We start from the raw sequence: 20,416 nt of genomic DNA, 5'->3' as shown, positions 1-20,416 counted from the left end.
GCCAGGAGCTCAGGTTCAATTCTAGTCTCGGGTGACTGAATTTGAACCTTCTCCCTGTTGAGTGGGTCTCCTCTGGGTGCACTGGTTTTCTCACGCAGTCCAAACATGTGCAGGTTAGGTGGATTGGCCGTGCTAAATTGCCTGTAGTTTGCAAGCTCGGGCAGTTAATTATGGTAAACATGGAGATAGGGTGGATGCTTTTTGGAGGGTCGGTCCAGATTTGATGGGTTAAACAGCCTGACTCTGCACTGAAGGGATTTTAAGTTTGCAGTCCAATAAATGGCTCACATTCCTGTGACTTTGATTACCACAAGTAATGCTGTCCAGGCTATGCTGCGATGCTTCAATCTTGCTTCCATGAATTATAGACCCCTGTGAGGACAGTTCTGGTAAAGTACAGGCGTCCTCTTGCACTACCCTCGGATTATGTGAATGTAGGAATAATGTTTCCAAAGACCCTTAAAAGAAACAGCACCTTCTGATGATGCTCACCTATCCCTCTCTGCTTCAGCAACTTGTACTGCTTTGTTCATCCCACCCCTTCTTCATTTACTTTTTCCAGACAAAGAAAAAAACATAGAAAGATGCTCATGACCAAGCATTCCACTTCTCCTAAATGTTGCAAATAAGTACTTTTCCACTCTCCTTACGTGTGGTCTTTCGAGAATTTTCTAGAGAAAATGTTGGCAAAGTTATCACAGTGTCCCAGAAAATCTCCTGAAGTGTTCCGAAACTCCTCTTCAAACACATCTTCAGCTGTTAGTGACGAGTGAAAGCTGAGAATGGCATTAAGTAGGACTAAAAACCTTCAGCAATGGCTTTGTCACTCTTATTCAGCTGTCAACTGTTAGGACCACTTTAACTAAAATGCTAGGCACTAAAGTGCCATGCAACCTCTATTAGGAATGCTTCAACTGACACAGACTGCTTCAGAATCTGCAGAATGGTATATAGTACAGACACTGTGCAATCAGCACCAAACACCCTGATTTCTGACCATAAAGTGGGGGGAAGGTTGCTGATGAAACAACTGACAATGGTTGGTTCAAAGACACTACCCTGAGGAACACTTGCAGCACTGATATGATTGTTGAGGAACTCTTGCTGAGATGACTGGCCTCCTTCCCTTCTGTGAGGTATGAATCCCAGGAGTGAAGATTTCTTTATGGGGCCATGATGCTGCACTCAGCCAAAACGCACCTTGATGACAGTGGTACCTTGACTTCAACTACAGCCCTAGAATTCAGCTTTTTTTTATCCAAGGCAGTAATGGTGTTTGAAACTGAGTGGCCCTAGCAAGAGTCCAAACTGAGCATTAGTGAGCAGTTTAATACTATGCAAGTGCCACTGAACTGCACCATCAATGACACTTTACAGCACTTTGCACGGTTCTCAAAAGTAGATGATGGGCCAGTAATTGACTGGATTGGATTTATCCCGTGTTTTTGTGGTCAGGACATACTTGGTCAATTTTCCATACTATCAGGTAGATGCCAGTGTTATGGAATCATAGAGATCTAAAACACAGATAAAGGTCCTTCAGCTCAATGTATCCACACTTGTCAAAAACCACCACCTAACTATTCTAATCCCATTTTCCAGCACTTAGACTCATGTACTTTAGCATCTCTAGTGCAGATCTAAATACTTTTTAAATGTTATGAGAGTTTCACAAAGCTGGACTAAGGGAGCAGTTGGTTGTAGAGCACAAATATTACAGAGTTCTACAGTCAGAATATTATCATGACCCATGCTGGGTCCAGTGACTTCAGCTGTTTCTTGTGGAGTAAATTGTGGCATTAATGGATTGGGCTTTTAATACCAATTTGATTCCTTCATGGTCACTTTTACTGCTCCCAGTTTGCACCACTGTATTTATAAAAGAAATAAACATTCAAATTTTCCAAAGCTAGTCTCAACAAATTTAATAAACAATAATTAGTGGGCAAAATACAAGAAGGGGAAAATTAAAATACTTGTGAGTCAGAAATTATGGTGCTGGTTCAGTAGCTGAAATTCTCCAGAACTTTTATAAACCAGAAGTGATCATCTCAAACCTATCTGATCCTGATTTACCATTCTAAACACACAGGGGTCCACCCACCAGATGACCCTTGGTCGCATCCCACTCTTCACAGCTAGACGCAATTAAATTTAAAGATTTCAAGTGAGGGGAATAAAAAATGATTGTGGAGCTTGTTGCAGATTTTATGAGACCAATGGCTTTTTTTTTGAAGTGGCTCACGTTTTAAATAGTCTGTACTGTCATCAATTACTTTTCAAGTTTTAAGTCCAGGAACCTTTCAGAATACGCAATGAAAGACCATAAGACCATAAGACATAGGAGTGGAAGTAAGGCCATTCGGCCCATCAAGTCCACTCCGCCATTTAAATCATGGCTGATGGGCATTTCAACACCACTTCCCTGCACTCTCCCCGTAGCCCTTGATTCCTTTTGAGATCAAGAATTTGTCGATCTCTGCCTTGAAGGCATCCAACGTCCCGGCCTCCACTGCACTCTGCGGCAATGAATTCCACAAGCCCACCACTCTCTGGCTGAAGAAATGTTGTCTCATTTCAGTTTTAAACTTACCCCCTCTAATTTTAAGGCTATGCCCACGGGTCCTAGTCTCCCCACTAACGGAAACAACTTCCTAGCGTCCACCCCTTCTAAACCATATATTATCTTGTAAGTTTCTATTAGACCTCCCTTCAACCTTCTGAACTCTAATGAGTACAATCCCAGGATCCTTAGCCGTTCATCATACGCTAAACCTACCATTCCAGGGATCATCCGTGTGAGTCTCCGCTGGACACGCTCCAGGGCTAGTATGTCCTTCCTGAGGTGTGGGGCCCAAAATTGGACACAGTATTCTAAATGGGGCCTAACTAGAGCCTTATAAAGCCTCAGAAACACATCGCTGCTTTTATATTCCAACCCTCTTGAGATAAACGACAACATTACATTCGCTTTCTTAATTACGGACTCTACCTGCAAGTTAACCTTTAGAGAATCCTGGACCAACACTCCCAGATCCCGTTGCACTTCTGATTTGCAAATTTTCTCACCATTTAGAAAATAGTCCATGCCTGTATTCTTTTTTCCAAAGTGCAAAACCTCACATTTACTCACATTGAATTTGATCAGCCATTTCCTGGACCACTCTCCTAAACTGTCTAAATCTTTCTGCAGCTCCCCACCTCCTCAGTACTACCTGCCTGTCCACCTATCTTCGTATCATCGGCAAACTTCGCCAGAATGCCCCCAGTCCCTTCATCCAGATCATTAATATATAACGTGAACAGCTGTGGCCCCAACACTGAACCCTGCGGGACACCACTCGTCACCGTTCTCGATCCGAGAAAGAGCCTTTTATCCCAACTCTCTGCCTTCTGTTAGACAGCCAATCCTCAATCCAAGCCAGTAGCTCACCGCGAACACCATGGGCCCTCACCTTGCTCAGCAGCCTCCCGTGAGGCACTGTATCAAAGGCCTTTTGTAAGTCTAGATAGATAACATCTTCTGGGTTTCCCTGGTCTAACATACTTGTTACCTCTTCAAAGAATTCTAACAGGTTTGTCAGGCACGACCTCCTCTTACTAAAACCATGCTGACCTGTTTTAATCTGACCCTGCACTTCCAGGAGTTTAGAAATCTCAACCTTGACAATGGATTCTAGAATTTTACCAACTACTGAGGTTAGGCTAATTGGCCGATAATTTTCCATCTTTTGCCTTGATCCTTTCTTAAACAAGGGAGTTACAACAGCAATTTTCCAATCATCTGGGACTTTCCCTGACTCCAGTGACTTTTGAAAGATCACAACCAAAGCCTCCTCTATTTCCTCAGCCACCTCCCTCAGAACTCTAGGATGTAGCCCATCGGGGCCAGGAGATTTATCAATTTTTAGACCCTTTAGCTTTTCTAGCACTTTCTCTTTTGTAATGCCTACCATACTCAACTCTGCCCCCTGGCTCTCCCTAATTGTTGGAATACTACTCATGTCTTCCACTGTGAAGACTGACGCAAAGTACTTATTGAGTTCTTCAGCTATTTCCTTATCTCCCATCACTAGCCTTCCAGCATCAATTTGGAGCGGCCCAATATCTACTTTTGCCTCTCGTTTGTTTCTTATGTATTGAAAGAAACTTTTACTATCATTTCTAATATTACTAGCTAGCCTACGTTCATATCTGATCTTCTCCTTCCTTATTGCTCTCTTTGTTATCCTCTGTTTGTTTTTGTAGCCTTCCCAATCTTCTGATTTCCCAGTGCTCTTAGCCACTTTATAGGCTGTCTCTTTTTCTTTGATATATTTCCTGACTCCCTTTGTTAGCCATGGCTGTCTAATCCCACCCCGGATAATCTTTCTTTTCTTTGAGATGAAGCTCTGCACTGTGTCCTCAATTACACCCAGAAACTCCTGCCATTGTTGGTCTACTGTCTTCCCCGCTAGGCTCTGCTTCCAGTCGATTTTCATCAATTCCTATCTCATGCCCCTGTAATTACCTTTATTTAACTGTAACACCATTACATCCGATTTTGCCTTCTCTCTTTCAAACTGCAGACTGAGCTCTACCATATTATGATCGCTGCCTCCTAAGTGTTCCCTTACTTTAAGGTCTTTTATAAAGTCTGGCCAATTACATAGCACTAAGTCCAGAATAGCCTGCTCCCTTGTAGGCTCCATCACAAAAAGCCATCCTACAAAAATTCCATGAATTCTCTTTCTTTGGATCCACCAGCAACATTATTTACCCAGTCCACCTGCATATTGAAGTCTCCCACGATCACCGTGACCTTGATTTTCTGACACGCCCTATTTATTTCCTCGGTGCATCTTGCACCCCTGGTCCTGATCACTGTTAGGAGGTCTGTACATAACTCCTGTTATAGTTTTTTTGCCTTTGTGGTTCCTCAATTCCACCCACACAGACTCCACATCTTCTGACCCTATGTCATTTAGTGCAGTAGGTTTAATTCCATTCTTAACTAACAAGGCAACGCCACCCCCTCTGCCCACCTCCCTGACTTTTCGATATGTTGTGAATCCTTGGATGTTTAACTGCCAGTCCTGAGCTCCCTGCAACCATGTCTCTGTGATGCCTACCACATCATAATCTTTCAAGAGGATTTGTGCTGTTAATTCATCTATTTTGTTGAGAATACTACGAGCATTTAGATAAAGTGTCTTAATGCTAGCTTTCTTATCATTATTAGAGAGGTTGGAAATCCCAAGATGTCTTAAACTATCCTTCCTTTTTGCTGTATTCCTAGTCTGCCTCAAGCTTAAATCCACGTATACACATGCTATCCTATTGCCTATCTTTCCATTTAACTCCATACACCGTCTCTTTCACTTTCCCTTCCCCCCGACTCACTAGTTTAAAGGGTGGCATGAAATACCCGAAACACATCTGCATTTTGTAGTCAGCTGCAAAGGGTGATGCATTTGGCTGACCTTGAAGCAAAATGCTTACAGAGATGCAATAATCTCTGTGGTGTTTCTTTTACCTTTCCTGACATTAATTTGAATCTAGTGCCAAGTCAAGGGAACCTCTAGGTGGCCAGCAACAGTGATATCAAAGAATCAGATATCAAAGAAGCATTAGAAGACTGGGTGAATGGGAAACTCTGGTAAACTGATCTCAATCAGGCCAATGGGCAGTAATTCACTTTGGACCTAAAAATGATAGAACAGAGTACTTCCCAAACAGTTACAAGTTAGAAATAGTGGTAGTCCAGAGAGATTTGAAGATTCTCGTTCATGGATCATTGTTTATACAGATACAGAAATTGATTGAAACAGGTAATGAAATATTAGGATACAAGAGGTAGGAGCAATGCTATAGAAAACCTTAGTTAGATCACACCAGGAGTACACTGTGTACTTCTGGGCACCACGCCTTCTGAAAGATTTATTAATCTCAGAGGGAATGCAGCAAAAGTTTACTGGAGTGACAGCTGGATTCCAAGGGTTTAATTACGACGTGATATAACATAAACTATGGTTATGTTCCCTGGAATTTAGAAGATTGAGGGCTGGTTTGATCATCATTTTTGAGATATGAAGGAAGACGGATAAATCAGATGGAGGGAAACCATTTTCACAATTCAAAGAATAAGGGGCATAGCCTAGAAATTGCAGCCAGATCTTTCAGGAGTGAAGATCAGAAATACAAAAAGGTGGATTGGGAGGGAGACTGCCTTGTACAAATTGTAAAAACTTGTGAGTTTTAAATCATTGATAATTTTTTTTCTGAAGTATTAACAGATATGGCGCAGAGGAAGGTTTACATAATTAGGCCCCAGATCAATCATTCTCTCACCGCAAATACATCTCCCACATATTAAAGTAAAGACTAGGGGATAAAGACGAGAAGCTGAAATATCATAAACCCTTAAAATAATTATTATTCTATCAAAAACACATAGATCTTTTATCATTATGGAAAAAGTCACACACATATAAAATTAATTTTCCATACAAGGTTAGTTCAGAATTTATAGTTCAGAATAGATGCATTCCAACAATTAAGAAAAAATCTAAAGGATGAACCCACGGTCTACGGTTGAATAAAAATGTTAAAGATAATCTCAAACTTAAAGGAAAAGCATAACATTTTGCAAAAATCCAGGCAGGGAAGAAGTCATGAGAGAATAAAAAAAAGCAGCAAAGATTGATCACAAAATTAACAAGGAGGGAAATTTATATAATGCAGGAATAAGCTAGCCATAAGTAAAAAAAAGATAGTAAGCATTTTCAGAGATAGTTAAGTGAGAGTTGGTCAAATAGAAAATCAGGTTGAAGAAATAATAAAGGAAAATAAGGATAGATAAAGGAGTTGATAACGATCAGACTGGGAGGGTGAACAGCTGTTAATGGGGGCTGTTAGTTTTTCCACCGCACCACCCTGTTGCCTGACCAACACCTCTGTCTCTGGCTTGCTGCAGAGTTCCAGCGAAGCTCAACGCAAGCTGGAAGAACAGCACCTCATTTTCTGCTTGAGGACCCTGCAGCCCTCCAGTCTCAATATCAAGTCCAATAACTTTAGGGCCTAAACTCTCCCAGCGCCCTGCCCCACACACTAGGCCTTGTTATCACATAGCCTATTGTCAGTCACTAACAGTCCCCATTAACAGCTATTCACCCTCCCAGCCGAATTATCAACTCCTTTGTCTGTCCAACGGCTCTTCTCTCTCTTTGGGCTCTATCCTACTGTTTACTCATTACCCAAATCCCCTTCCTATTTTCAGCATATAAACTTTTCCCAGCTACCATCAGTTCTGAGGAAGTGTCACCCGACCCGAAACGTTAACTCTGTGTTTTCCTTCACAGATGCTGCCAGACATGCTAGTCTTTCCAGCAATTTCTGTTCTGGTTCCTGGTTTATAACATCCGCAGTTCTTTCAGCTTTTATTTGGTGCGAATTTTACCACTGAGGTATTAACTAACTGGCAGCAAGCTCAAAGATAACGGTGAAGATGAGATGTAGCTAATCCAAGTTGGATACATGCCCTTTGGCCCAATAAGTCCACACTGCCCCTTGATATATCCCACCCAGACTCATTCCCCTATAACCCACACACCCCTGAATACTATGGGCAATTTAGCATGGCCAATCCACCTAACCTGCACATCTTTGGACTGTGGGAGGAAACCAGAGCACCCGGAGGAAACCCACGCAGACACGGGGAGAATGTGCAAACTCCACACAGACAGCCGCCCAAGGGTGGATTTGAGCCCAGGTCCCTAGCGCTGTGAGACTGCGGTGCTAACCACTGAGCCACCGTGCCGCCCCAAAAACAGTACCGAGATATTGAAGAAAAGCAAACAGTGCAAAGGTTAATGGCTTCACTTAGCCCAAAACCTGGACACCCACGAACAGGGTGTTGGGGGAGGCAAGAAGGCAGTGCAGATGCTGACTCCTAAGGCAATCCAGATGGCAAGAAACACTGGGAGAGGCCACGAACAGCCAAAGTTGTAGGCAGCATGAGCCAGGTTAGCTGGAATGTTAGGGCAAGAGGTGGCACCTTCACAAAGACTTGGACTTCCCTCCGGCAATATTAATGTGCAAGTCACCCAGTTGTGGCAGGGTGCATGTGTGCACACTCACTTGTTCAAATGTGTGTCAAGCACGTGGGTGTATGCACACAACTATCCGTGAGCAAGACTGTATGTACCGAGCGAATGTGCGCTGCTTTCTTAATAGCGAAGTAAACTTCTAATGCCTGCTGATTCCTAAATTTGCTCACCAGCCCTGTGATAAGGAAATGATTGAGATGTGAAAAGGTTGGTCAGTCCTGAGCTAACATCTCATCCAGTTGAAACATATTTTACATCTAGTAATACAGCACTTTCATCATACCGTGATGGGAGTATCAAAATATTTTGCACTCGATTGGGTTTTCAATCCCCATATTTGCATTCAGATGTGAGGATGTTTTGGCTGACACCAACTAACACGGTCAAGGATTATTTGTGACTTTCAGATGGCATGCCCCTGCTTTGGTGCTGTGGACAATAATCAAGCATGCTAGGTCTCCAGGAAATAGCAAATTGTGAGGAGTTTTAAAACCATTAAAACAGAGGCAGATCAAACAAAAGAAGACTTGGGGATAAATTGGACTGATGACTGGGTAATGGTATTCAATGTAAACAAAAGCAAAAACAATGAAAACAGAAGAATAAATACTGAGCACTTATACAGACAAATGATTCCATGTCAGGTTAACACATGGCAGGGATTTGAATATTTAAATTGCTCACTGAAACCAAAAGTATATGGAAACCCAACCAGACACTGGAATGTATCTATGAGGGTACAGAACGAATCACAGAAGGTAATGAATAATCCCCACAAGGCGTGGTTGCAGCTGGTGCACTATGTACCATTCCGATCAGCCTACTGCTAGCATATCCAAGCATTACAGACATTGCAGAAAGTAGAACAAATCTGACAAATAGCTTGTGTTATCAGAACTGTGAAGCAATTGAAAAGCTTCAGAACCCTTACAGGAAAGAAGGCGCAAGATTTTAAACGCAGGGATATGAGCAGGGTTTGCAACAGAGCACAATCTAACTTTTTACAGGGAACACTGTGAACATGTGGAAAGGATCATTTGCTGTGGCAGAAAGCAAGACTGAAGGACGGAGAGATCAGATGCTGATGCTGGCTAAATGGAACACTTAGACTTTTCAAGTTCTGTCCATTCCCAGGTTCTTATACCTTTAATCATTCTGGCTCATTCTTCTTGTTAGGAAGAAAAAAAGAGTTACTGCTACAAAGTCTGACCTCTTCCGCCTCTGGTAATATTTTGAGAAGTTCACGCAGCTTTTCGGAACCATAAGCCTCGCTCCTTCCTGACAGAATATCTTCAACAATGCATTGATTCGACCTTAAATTACAAGAGAACAACCATTAGTATTGTGTTGATGTTCAGTTAATATAGAAATTCACAAGAATGATTTCATCCCAAGTTTCTAATTAATGGCATCACAGGGTGCACACTGTAGTGATGGGTATTTAAAATCTACAAAGTCCATCTGCTTGAATTGTGGAAAACATGCACCAGTGCAATTGTAGATTTTAAACATGGGCTATGTCTAGTGAGATCATTCTGAGTTTTGCCATACGAGTTATAGGCCTCTCATTGGCAGTGGTCCTTGTGGAAGCAATTTGAGGTGATGAAGTGAGTGAGTATATCAGTAGCATATTGACTCTTCCACAGAACATACTGGTATAATGTGCTAAATAAGCCTTGTGGTAACACAGCTTGCTGTGTTGTAAATTTACTTTTCAATCTGCAAGAATCCTTGTGACACTTGCAATTAGCTGCTCTGTGACTCATGAGTACTGGAGGGAATAAAAGAAGATGGTTACCCCGATTTTTTTTGCAATGATTTTACTTGTGCAAATTACAAATTATACAGCAATTCTCTTAATCTTTATTAATGGTAGTGCCTCTGGTTTACAAAAAGTAGATGTTACAACAAAGACAACATACCTTAAATCATTCTACACAGCGTAACAACAAAAAAAAACACAAGGAAAAATGTTATTTATTTAAGATGCGTTTGTACAATTAAAAATTCAACTATGTATTTTAGTTAGACAGGAGTCAAAAGGTTGTTCAGATTATTCTTCATCAACATACTGACAACAACAATAACATCAATAACAAGTCAAGACAGGGATTTCAAATGATGTTTAAAAAACACTGTAGTGCAGATTGGCGTGAGGGGAGAATGGGGGGGGGGGGGCGGTGCAAAGCAAAGACACTTTGAAGAATGTAGTGAGGCTGGCGCCATCTGCTAGTCGCAATGCCTGAAGTGAAAGGAAATTCATCTGAAAACACCTATCAGCACAGTAAATTATTAGTGGCAGTGTCTGAGGAATTCCTCCATGTCACAGTTTCCAATTAGCAAACACTTTTGTCTTTATTTTGAAACACCTATAATGAATATCTCTTACCTTACAAAAGATTATCTAGCTTTTCCAACTGTCTGATTTTAATTTCTTTAAAAAAAGTAGAGAAAAGTTCGCAATCCTCCACTATCTGCCCTCAATACTGATAAGACGTTTCAAAGGCAGCACGCCTGTAACTAGGATGCATCTGGCCAATCAAATCACTACCTAACTCATGGTTTCCCCCTTCCCCCAACTTTCTCAGAGGAAGCATAATCTGTTCTCAAGGGATTGGTCTACCAACTAATATTAATACATAGTGGGAAAACTGATTGGGAGAAATGATAAATCAAAAAAGAAACGTATACCCTCATTGAAGTAAAACTTTTATTATAGGTTGGATGATATATGTTCATTACATTACTTAACTTTTCCAAATGCTATACTGTTGGCTGTTGCTGCGGCAACCTGAGCAGCAAAGACTGAAATTTACGACGAGGGAGTGACTGAGACATTGAAACTCATTACAATTAGTGAAGCTTTTCAACTTCATAGGCCGAATGCTAATGGCTGAAATCAGTAAGAATGGATTTTCAAAACTGGTGCAGCTAGGTTGAATTTGTGCTATTAAATAGAAACTTCTAAAAGATCCAATAAAAATACTCTCAGAATGGCATTTCCCCCCCCCCCTATAGAAATGAAATTTGACAGCAAAATGGCTTCAAAATATCCCTTTCTCGTCCAAATGGCCAAATAATTCTTCAGTAGCATTGGTTCAGGGCCAGCCATGGCACATAGGCAGAATTACCACATGTCACAGAATCCTAGTACAGCCATTTTCTCCAAGGAAATATAGACCCCTCAGTTAATTTGCTTTAATCATAAAAGAAAACCATATACATCAGTGTTTTATTTATTCTGGTGCGCAAAAAGAAAAATCCAGATTGCAGGGAAATTTGAAATAAAGAAAATTTTTTGATGGAATTCATCTTCAAAATTGCATCTGTGGTCTCACAGTGACACAAATGCATATACTGTTAACGAACACAATGTAACGAGGGCCAAAGTGGTGGAATATATGTCTCAAAATTGCTCAAGTAAGTGTCTCACTGTAGTATTACTATTATTGTAATGACAGAAAATCTTGTGAACTACAGCAGAATTATTCAACTTTCTGAGCACTTTATGAGTACTTTCTTAACCCGCTGTTCAGGGATGTTATAACATGTCTGCATTGAACCCAGGCCATATAGCCCAGAGGTACAGTCATGACCACTGCGCTGAATGACTTTGGGCCCAAAATATGATGCACTTTTTTTCTGACCATTAATAACCCAAACACAGATTACATAGGGCATTCTGGTGTCCACCAAACAGTCTCGGAGTATTCTTCCTCTCTTTTGGCAGACAATTCCTGAGAAACAATTACTCAGTAATGATGCTTAGAGAGGAAAGTAAACTCACAGATGCTGGAATCCAAGGTAGACAAACAGGAGGCTGGGAGAAGACAGCGAGCCAGGCAGCATCTGGAGGAAAGGAGCAGTCAATGTTTCAGGTATAACCCTCTTCAGGACTCATGTAATCAAAGAACTGAAGGGCTGAAGAGGTGACAGCAGTGTGGCAGTGAGAAAGGGACTCACTGAGTTCACATTTGAGGGAGGCAGAGAACTTTTTCAAAGTGGGCATTCTTTGAAGAGACTTTGCATTGGTAAAACTTGGTTAGAGGCAAAAAAACTGCAGATGCTGGAATCTAAGGCAGACAAACAGGAGGCTGGATGAACACAGCAAGCCAGGCAGCATCTGGAGGAAAGGAGCAGTCAATGTTTTGGATATAGCCCTTACTTCGTAATATATGCTTCACAAATAAGATGTATTTCCCTCCCATTTTCTCTGTTCATCCCTCTCCTTAAAATCAAGGCAATTTCAACGTAATTCTGCAGGTAATCCTTTTGAAAGTACTGTAGGTGTCAAGTTGGCTCAGTTGTGTCTTTGAGTTGGAAGGTCAATTAAACCTCCATTGAATATCCCTGCAGACAATTTATTGCAATATTGAGAGAATGCAGCATTACTGCAGGTGTTGTCTTTTATTGAAAGCAGTGTGGAGCTGGAGGAAAACAGCAGGCAAGGCAGCATCAGAGGGGGAGGAAAGTTGACGTTTCGGGTCAGGACCCTTCTCGAACTGAAACATCAACTTTCCTGCCCCTCTGATGCCTGCTGTGTTCCTCCAGCTCCACACTGTGTTATCTCTGGCTTCAGCATCTGCAGTTCTTGCTATCTCTGTCTTTTACTTAGTTGTTTAGGAGAGGTTTCCTCTGCCTGCTCTGGTAGTTAAAGTTGATGTTAAGAGATTCTACAGCACGACCTGGAGAAACTATGTGTCACACTCATTTAACTACCACCAGAAAAAAATACTATTCTGCATGCTGTTTGTGGGCCATTACTGCTGCTGCATTTGATCTTAGAGCACTAACAGCAGTTTATCAGTAATTAACCATCTACAAAATACTTTGTGAAGTTCTGAGTATGTGGTAAGTTCTATTCACAGTTCTTGCAAGTAGATTGTTTGATTATTCATGGTGTGTAGGTGTTGCTGCAAGATCTGTCCCTGATTACCTTTCTGAAAGTGGAGGTAATCCACATTCTTGAATCTTTGTGGGTTATGGAAACACAGGGGCAGTGTTTTAGGATTCTGCCCAAAGTGATGATAAAGGAATAGTTGGAGATTGGACACACCCTGACAGATGCATGTTGGGACCGTTTGGAAGCCCCGATGAACTTACAGTGTAAGCATTACCCAGAGTTTGAATTTGCGCTGGGCAATTTTTGGCATCTGGAGCCCACTGATAAAGTTCCCAATTCTGAGTTGAAATCAGAGGGTTCTGAGGGTTCTGAATCACCTGAATTGTCAGCTAGGTGAACTACTTAATGGTGTTCTAATGCACTGCTGAACATGATTTTCTAACACACTTAATCATTTGCAGATAAACTGCAATTATTTTGTTTGCGATTAGGGATATTGCTGTAGTTTTCACTGGCATCCCGACTCAGAGTCTCAAATGACCCAATCTCCATAGAGTTAATTACCACAAGCTGTATGTTATTCCACCTGCTCCCCAAACCGCCCCCCACCCACTCCAACACAGACCTGCTTTAGGCAGGGAGCATGCAATATAGATCAAGTGATTAGCCCAGCACCTTCCCACCCAGCCTGGCACCACCCCCATATTACAGAGAGTGGGTGGGCACAAAATCAGCAGCTCACCTGCCATAGCTAAGGGTCAACAGAGCTTGTTACAAGTTAAGCTGACTCCAATATTATACTGCCAGTGCCCTGAAACAGGTGGCTTCAGTGAGCAGGTATAAGTTGAATATCCTTTATTTTAATAAGTGTTAAAAACAGTGAGAAGATTGGTGGTTATATTGCTGCATGGGGGCATGTTGTTCTTTTCCATAGGGGTCACTCTCCCAAGAGGCTATCAGTCCCTTGCTCCCCAGATGTACTTTAACACCCACTCCTCCATTCCCTCTCTAAGGCACCAAAGAAGCCTCTGTACAAAGTACCCTGCATCCCAGAGAACAACCAAAACTCATTCATAGATAGTAGGAACTGCCAAAAGGTGTAGAGCTGATGAACACAGCAAGCCAGACAGCATCACCGGAACAGGAAAGCCGACATTTCGGGTCTGGACTCTTCGTCAGAAATGGGGGAGGAGAAGGGGTCTCTGAAATAAACAGAGGTGGGGGGCAGTGATTGAAGGTGGATGGTGTAGCAGATAGGTGGAGCGAAGACGGCCAGGTCAAGGAGGTGGGGATGAAGCTAGTAAAGGTGAGTGTAGATAGGGAGTTGGGATGGGGACAGTTCAGTGAGGAGGGACAGGCGGGTAGGTGGGAGGGAAGACGAAACCTCATTCTTGCTGCTTCTGTAGTCCCAGCAGCAGCCTATGTAGTCCGACGTACCTCTGGCACTGCTCAGATTGCTAAAGCTTCCAGCCAATCTACAGGTTGGGACTTGTTCTCACTGAGGGGGTACAAGTACGCCACCCCGTCAATTTGCCCAAAGGCAGCAATTTCTGGCTGCTGGGCAGGCTTGGTGGCCTGTCAGCTTGCCACAGACTTTTCATCCATGGGGAAGCAGCATGTGAGCTGTCTGATCCTGTAATTTTCTGCCCCTCAAGTCTCAGCACAGAGCACAGAAAATACAACTCGACAATTATAGCAGCATATCTCATATAAAACTATTATAAAATATTCATTTGAAACCAGAAGTGGGAATGCGATGCTGTCCTGCAAATTCACCATTTTGTGTGCCCATGATATTCTGTATGTAGCTGCTTCCAACATATCAAAATAACATATTGCAGCCCCTTTATTCAACCACTGTTGAAATGAAGTCAGGTGCTGTCATATGATATATGGACAAATATTTAATTTCATCAACTGATTTAATGCTCAGGACTCTCATTTAAAGGAGATAGCTTTAAATGAACCAGGATGCTGTGTTGAGCTTCATAAACCAACTCGACCTGCAAGTTTTGCTAAAATGGCCTATACAACACAGTTAAAGGAACTGATTTGCATTAAGATAATGTAAATAATTACAGCACAAGCACTTTGCTTACAACAGACTGTGCAGACAATGACCTTCTTGAGGTGTGAATAACTTCTTCCTCTTTGGAAGAGGGTAGATCACTCAGGAGTGATAGCTGCCATTTATACTCAAACACCTTTCGCTTTCACCGTGACTCACAAAACACAAGAGATTAACTGACTGTCTTTGTCAAAGACCATGCTTGACGTACACAGATTCTAATAAGGGGTGAGAGAGAATCACACTGCCTGAAGCAACCAATACTGCGCAGGTTTGAAGTCAGTAATACAACAGTAGCCATCCTCCTGGTAAATACAGAGAAAAGCAGGTGGCCATTGTTTTGAAACAGTAACATACGGAAAGTGCAAATAAAAACCTAAAGAGCTGCGGATGCTGTAAATCAGGAACAAAAACAAAGTTGCTGGAAAAGCTCAGCAGGTCTGGCAGCATCTGTGGAAGAGAAAACAGAGATAATGCTTCGGGTCCAGTGACCCTTCCTCAGAACTGGATTCTGAGCAATCGCAGCAAAGCCGAGTTCTGAGGAAGGGTCACCGGACCCGAAGCGTTAACTCTGTTTTCTACCCTCTGTTTGAGGTGGCATGGTGGTTCAGTGGTTAGTACCGTAGCCTCACAGCACCAGGGACCCGGGTTCAATTCCACCCTCAGGTGACTGTCTGTGTGGAGTTTGCACATTCTCCCTGTGTCTGCGTGGGTTTCCTCCGGGTGCTCCAGTTTCCTCCCACAGTCCAAAGATGTGCAGGCGGTGGTGGATTGGCCATGCTAAATTGCCTGTAGTGTTCAGGGTGTGTGGGTTATAGGGGGATGGGTCTGGGTGGGATGCTCCAAGGGGCGGTGTGGACTTGTTGGGCCAAAGGGCCTGTTTCCACACTATAGGGAATCTAATTCTCCACAGATGCTGCCAGATCTGCTGAGCTTTTCCAGCAACTTCTGTTTTTTGTTCCTGATATGGAACGTGCAGATTGACACAGGACAGGATAACATCAAGAAGACCTGCAAGTGTGGAATAACAGCTAATCTCTCCCTCTTAACAATTCTGAAGTTTGTACCCTATCACTGTTACATGTTGGAAAACACCATAGAAAGACTTAATTTAAAAATATGATAAACTTCAAGTTCCATAGTACTCACTCTGGGAAAAGGACTGATAGTCTTTTAAAGTACAGACTCATCAGGGCATGACGCATCACTTCAGGTCTAAGTGGCCCTTCTTCAGAACTAGGCTCAAAACTAATTCCGAAGAAGGGTCAGTGGACTCGAACCGTTGACTCTGCTTTCTCTCCACAGATGTTGCCTGGCCTGCTGAGTTTCTCCAGCAATTTCTGCTTTTGTTTCAAATCTCCACCATCCACAGTTTTTTGTTTTATTTCGGTGTGTGTGTGCATGTTGTGGAACTTGGGAAGAATCTTACCTTCACAATAAAAATTACAAGTGTTATTCAGAAGAAACTGATTAATTTTGATTAACTTGAGGGATCAGACTGGCTCATTTCTTCATAACTTTATGTGGTCAAATACAAATTGAATTTTAAAAAAAATTGGATCTTTTTCAGGAAATTCAAACTACTGTCTGGAGGAATAAAAAGACAGGAATTTATTCACTCTCCAGATTTGGTAATAACAATACTAAAAACACTACTCCTCAAGAAGATATTTCCGTGTAGAATAACAACAATACATTGTCCTTTATTTTGGTCATTCATGTGATTTGTACATTGCTAACAGCCCTTGAAAAAGTGGTGGTGAGCTGCCTTCTGGACCTGCTGCAGTCTTTAGTGTGTACATACACCGCAGCAGTTTTAGGAAGGAATTTGATGGGTTTTTACACTTGAACAGTGAAGGAGTGGGCATATAGTTCCAAGTCAGGATGGTGTACAGCTTGGAGGGAAACTTAGAAATGGTAATGTTCCCACGTGTCCGCTGCCTTTGTCCTTCGAGATAGTAGATAGCATGAGTTTGGAAGGTGCTGTCAAAGAAGCCACGGTGAGCTACCACAGTGCATCTTGTCAATGGTGCATCCTGCTGCCACCTTACATTATGGATGAATGGGGCAAGTGTTGAAGGTTTGATGTGCAGAAAGGATCCAATGGAAGATGGGTGAGAAGCCACCCCTAGTGTCTCCACTGCTAGAAGCCAGGATATGTAAGGGCAAAGTTTTGATATTGGTGTTCCTCAGAAACCCAAACTGCAACAGCATTGAAGGTGATGAGTGTCTGCTCAATATGACCAGGATAGCTGTAGGAAGGTAATGTCCAAAGGAATGGTGACTCCTGTCTACTTTAAACAACCAGACAGAGAATCAGCATTCTCTGAGACAGTGGATGATCACAGACCTAGCAGGTGGAGAAAATGCATGATTTTCGATCTGGAAGCACATGAAATCCCAGTTTGGAGACAAGTATAGAGGTGCACGTAGCCAGCAGGGAGTGAACATGCAGTGGGCCTGCTAACAGTGGGGTGGTCCCAAACTTGGCAATACCTGGCATGGATATTTTATTGGAGAATACTTTGGCTAGTAGCAAAATATATCCCTCAAATCAAAAAGGACAAATCAGCTTAACGTAAAAAGTTAAGTGAGTATGTGTTGCAGGCTCAAAGTCCAGACATCCTACAGTAGATAAACCTCAAAATTACCAACCACCAACCGCCTAGAAATGAAATTTTAACACGTCCCCAAGTCTGATACATAGATTACAATTTAGGTTAAGGCTTGAGAAGATGGCACAGGCCAATGAACAAATCTGATTGTTAGGTTTTAAACCCAGATTAAGTTCAAATAGAGTAAACGTGGAATGTCTGTGTTTTGTCATTCCTATTATGATACAGGTTGTTTTGCGATAACTCATGTTTTGTTAACGCGAATTGGCTATAACACGATTGATTAATCGTGAACATTGTTTGGATAATGTGAACTTTCTGCTATACAGGTAAAGCAATTTCCCCAAAATATGATTTTCTGTAGTGTGAGGTAATGCAGGAATGCGACTATCACATTATAGGAGAAATACCTGTATTGTTATTTCATATTAACCTTAAACACTCACCATAAACAAAAATGAGAAATTTGGTCACATTCGCTTTTTGTGATGTGACATGTGAACATTGTAGTAAAAATGGACTATGAATATTCATTGTCACTCATCAGGTTTTTAAGGCCTGGGACCTTCACAGAATATAATTATTTTTGACAAGGAGAAATACAATGACTGCCATGATCACCCGAGCAGGACAGGCACAGAAGTGAGGGAGGATGGAAGCTTATCTGCATCTATGTGCCTGGATTGTCGGCAAAGAACTCATCTGACTGTGATTTCAGAAGCTGCAACCCCAAATTCCTCATTCAATGATCCAACACATGACTGTCCCTCTTACCGACCATCACCGTTTCCGCCTGAGCACAATGTAGAGCTGACAGCACTACAAAACAAAGAATCCAAGCCAAGCTTAAAAATGAAATCATGCCAGATCACACTCACAACTCAACAAAACACTCTTGTGCACTTCCTCAGTGCCTGGCACTCCTCATATTCCTTTACAGTATTAACCCCGTGGCTGCAGACAGCAGATAGAGAGCTGCAGTTTAAAAAGGCTATGGATAGCGTTGAAAGATGTCAAGTGGCTTACCCTGACATGGGCAGCAGCTGTCTGTGTTGGCTTGCTGTCAGGCAACAACAAATGAACCGGCAGAGTGAGTGAAACGGGATTTTGAATGCTGTCTTCTGGAGAGCAGAAATTCCCTCCCTTTTGGTATTGTGGGTCTACATAGACTGTAGCAGTTCAAGGCAAATCACCGCCATCTTCTCAAGGTCAACTACGGATGGGTAATAAATGCTGTCCAGCCAGCAGTGCCCACGTACCGCTAGTGATTATCATCATGAATGTATTATTAAGCCAGTGGCTTTTCCCTGGGGTGATTCCGCAGAAATCACAGTAATCCACAATGTGGGCTTCTGCAATACTCCGAAAACCCCATCGAGCACATCCATGATGGTAGCAGTCGCCATCATGCAGTTGATGCAGCTAGCCACCACTTCCATGCTGGAAAGGGTGGGCTCCAAGCTCTGTGTAAAACTGTGCCAAATCAGTGCCAGTCTCCTCCATCCTCCTTGATATTGCTCTACAAGTTCTTTCTGGTTTTGCACATTAGCATTTCTCAACCGCCCTGTAAAAGTCTTCACCTGAATTCTATATAGGAAAGCCCGTGCAACCTTACCTTCCCCACAAGTTGGCATCTATGCTATCCTTGCTCTGCAGCCTTACTCCGTCCCCCCAAATCTATCCCTTTGGATTTGTATAGGGATCAGGATCTCAGTTGGTAGCTGCAAGTGAGTAATCAAGTGGTGGTGGTGAATCTTTGCCATCAGTCATTTTTCTGGCCACTGCCCAATCAAATCACACTTTTTGGAAGAGAAAAAGCATATGCCAGGGTTTGGGGAAGCTAAGAGGGTAATTGTTTAGATTAATAAAATAATTTATGGCATCCCAGCATATCAAGCATTTCCAAACCAACTTGTATACACAATACGTGGCTATTTACATTTTTTCTACATCTACATTTCACAGACATTGCAAGTGGGATGCAAGAAGATTAGGTATGAGGACACAGTTATCTTCAAAAGTTTGATCGCACACGGCTGGTCTTGACAATGTTTGTTCAAAAACGGCCAGAAACACCTCGTCCATAGGGCTGAGGAAATCCAGATACAGCCATCCCCTGTTTGTGTTCAACTGTCTTGCAAGATAGTCAGGGAGGTGTGTCAGTGAACATATGCATTCTGTTTGGCCGATGTGGCTTCCAGGGATGAATATCTAGCAGCCTCTGCAATCTGTGAAATGTGAATGTGCAGCCTGCACCAGTGCTCAGTGTGGAAGGGTGAGCTGAAAAGTTAGGTCTAATACCTGTGAGATAGGAGATTGTTGTTAAGGAAAATGGGAAAGTGGTCTATTGAACAGCAACTGAGACTATTGCTGTAGTTGGTAGGATATGGTATTTGAAGATGTATTCGCTGACCCTGACCAGTCAGGTACCATATGAAGTGAATGAACCTTCTTGTGGTACTATATTCAGGTCTTCAGGAATTGACACTTGCTGTTGACATCCTTAGCTATTTGCTAGAGTCAACAAAAGTGGAGTTGATAAAAGGGTTTCGGCCTGAAACATTTTTCTGTTCCTCTGATGCTGTCTGATTGACTGTGCTTTTCTAGCACCACATTTGTTTGCCTCCAGCTTCCATCATCTGCAGCCTTACTGTCTCAGAAGCTATTGGATGGTGTTTGCTAACGTCCCTGGATGTTTTCCTTGGCCCCTGTCAAATGGGACGTTATCCCTCCTTTCCATTTCCTTCATCAAAGACCTGGAGAGTGCAATATCTGAAATGTTCTCTCTTCCCTATTGTCCATT

General features: G+C 42.3%; 1 protein-coding gene across 10 annotated transcripts in view; it reads right to left on the bottom strand.

Annotated features, from left to right (window-relative positions):
- The window catches only part of fhdc1 (FH2 domain containing 1), a 106,678-nt gene that overhangs the window by 22,894 nt on the left and 63,368 nt on the right, over window positions 1-20,416 (bottom strand). For all 10 annotated transcript variants that reach the window (XM_059645365.1, XM_048541256.2, XM_048541238.2 and 7 more), the window contains one exon: window positions 9,298-9,400. In XM_059645365.1, coding sequence (XP_059501348.1) covers window positions 9,298-9,400 — 103 coding nt within the window. The remainder of the gene's footprint in view (window positions 1-9,297; window positions 9,401-20,416) is intronic.

Source organism: Stegostoma tigrinum, chromosome 1 (assembly GCF_030684315.1).
Source record: "Stegostoma tigrinum isolate sSteTig4 chromosome 1, sSteTig4.hap1, whole genome shotgun sequence".
Taxonomy (NCBI): Eukaryota; Metazoa; Chordata; class Chondrichthyes; order Orectolobiformes; family Stegostomatidae; genus Stegostoma; species Stegostoma tigrinum.
The sequence above is the reverse complement of the archived record's forward strand: the minus strand, read 5'-3'. Positions and strand labels throughout refer to the sequence as shown.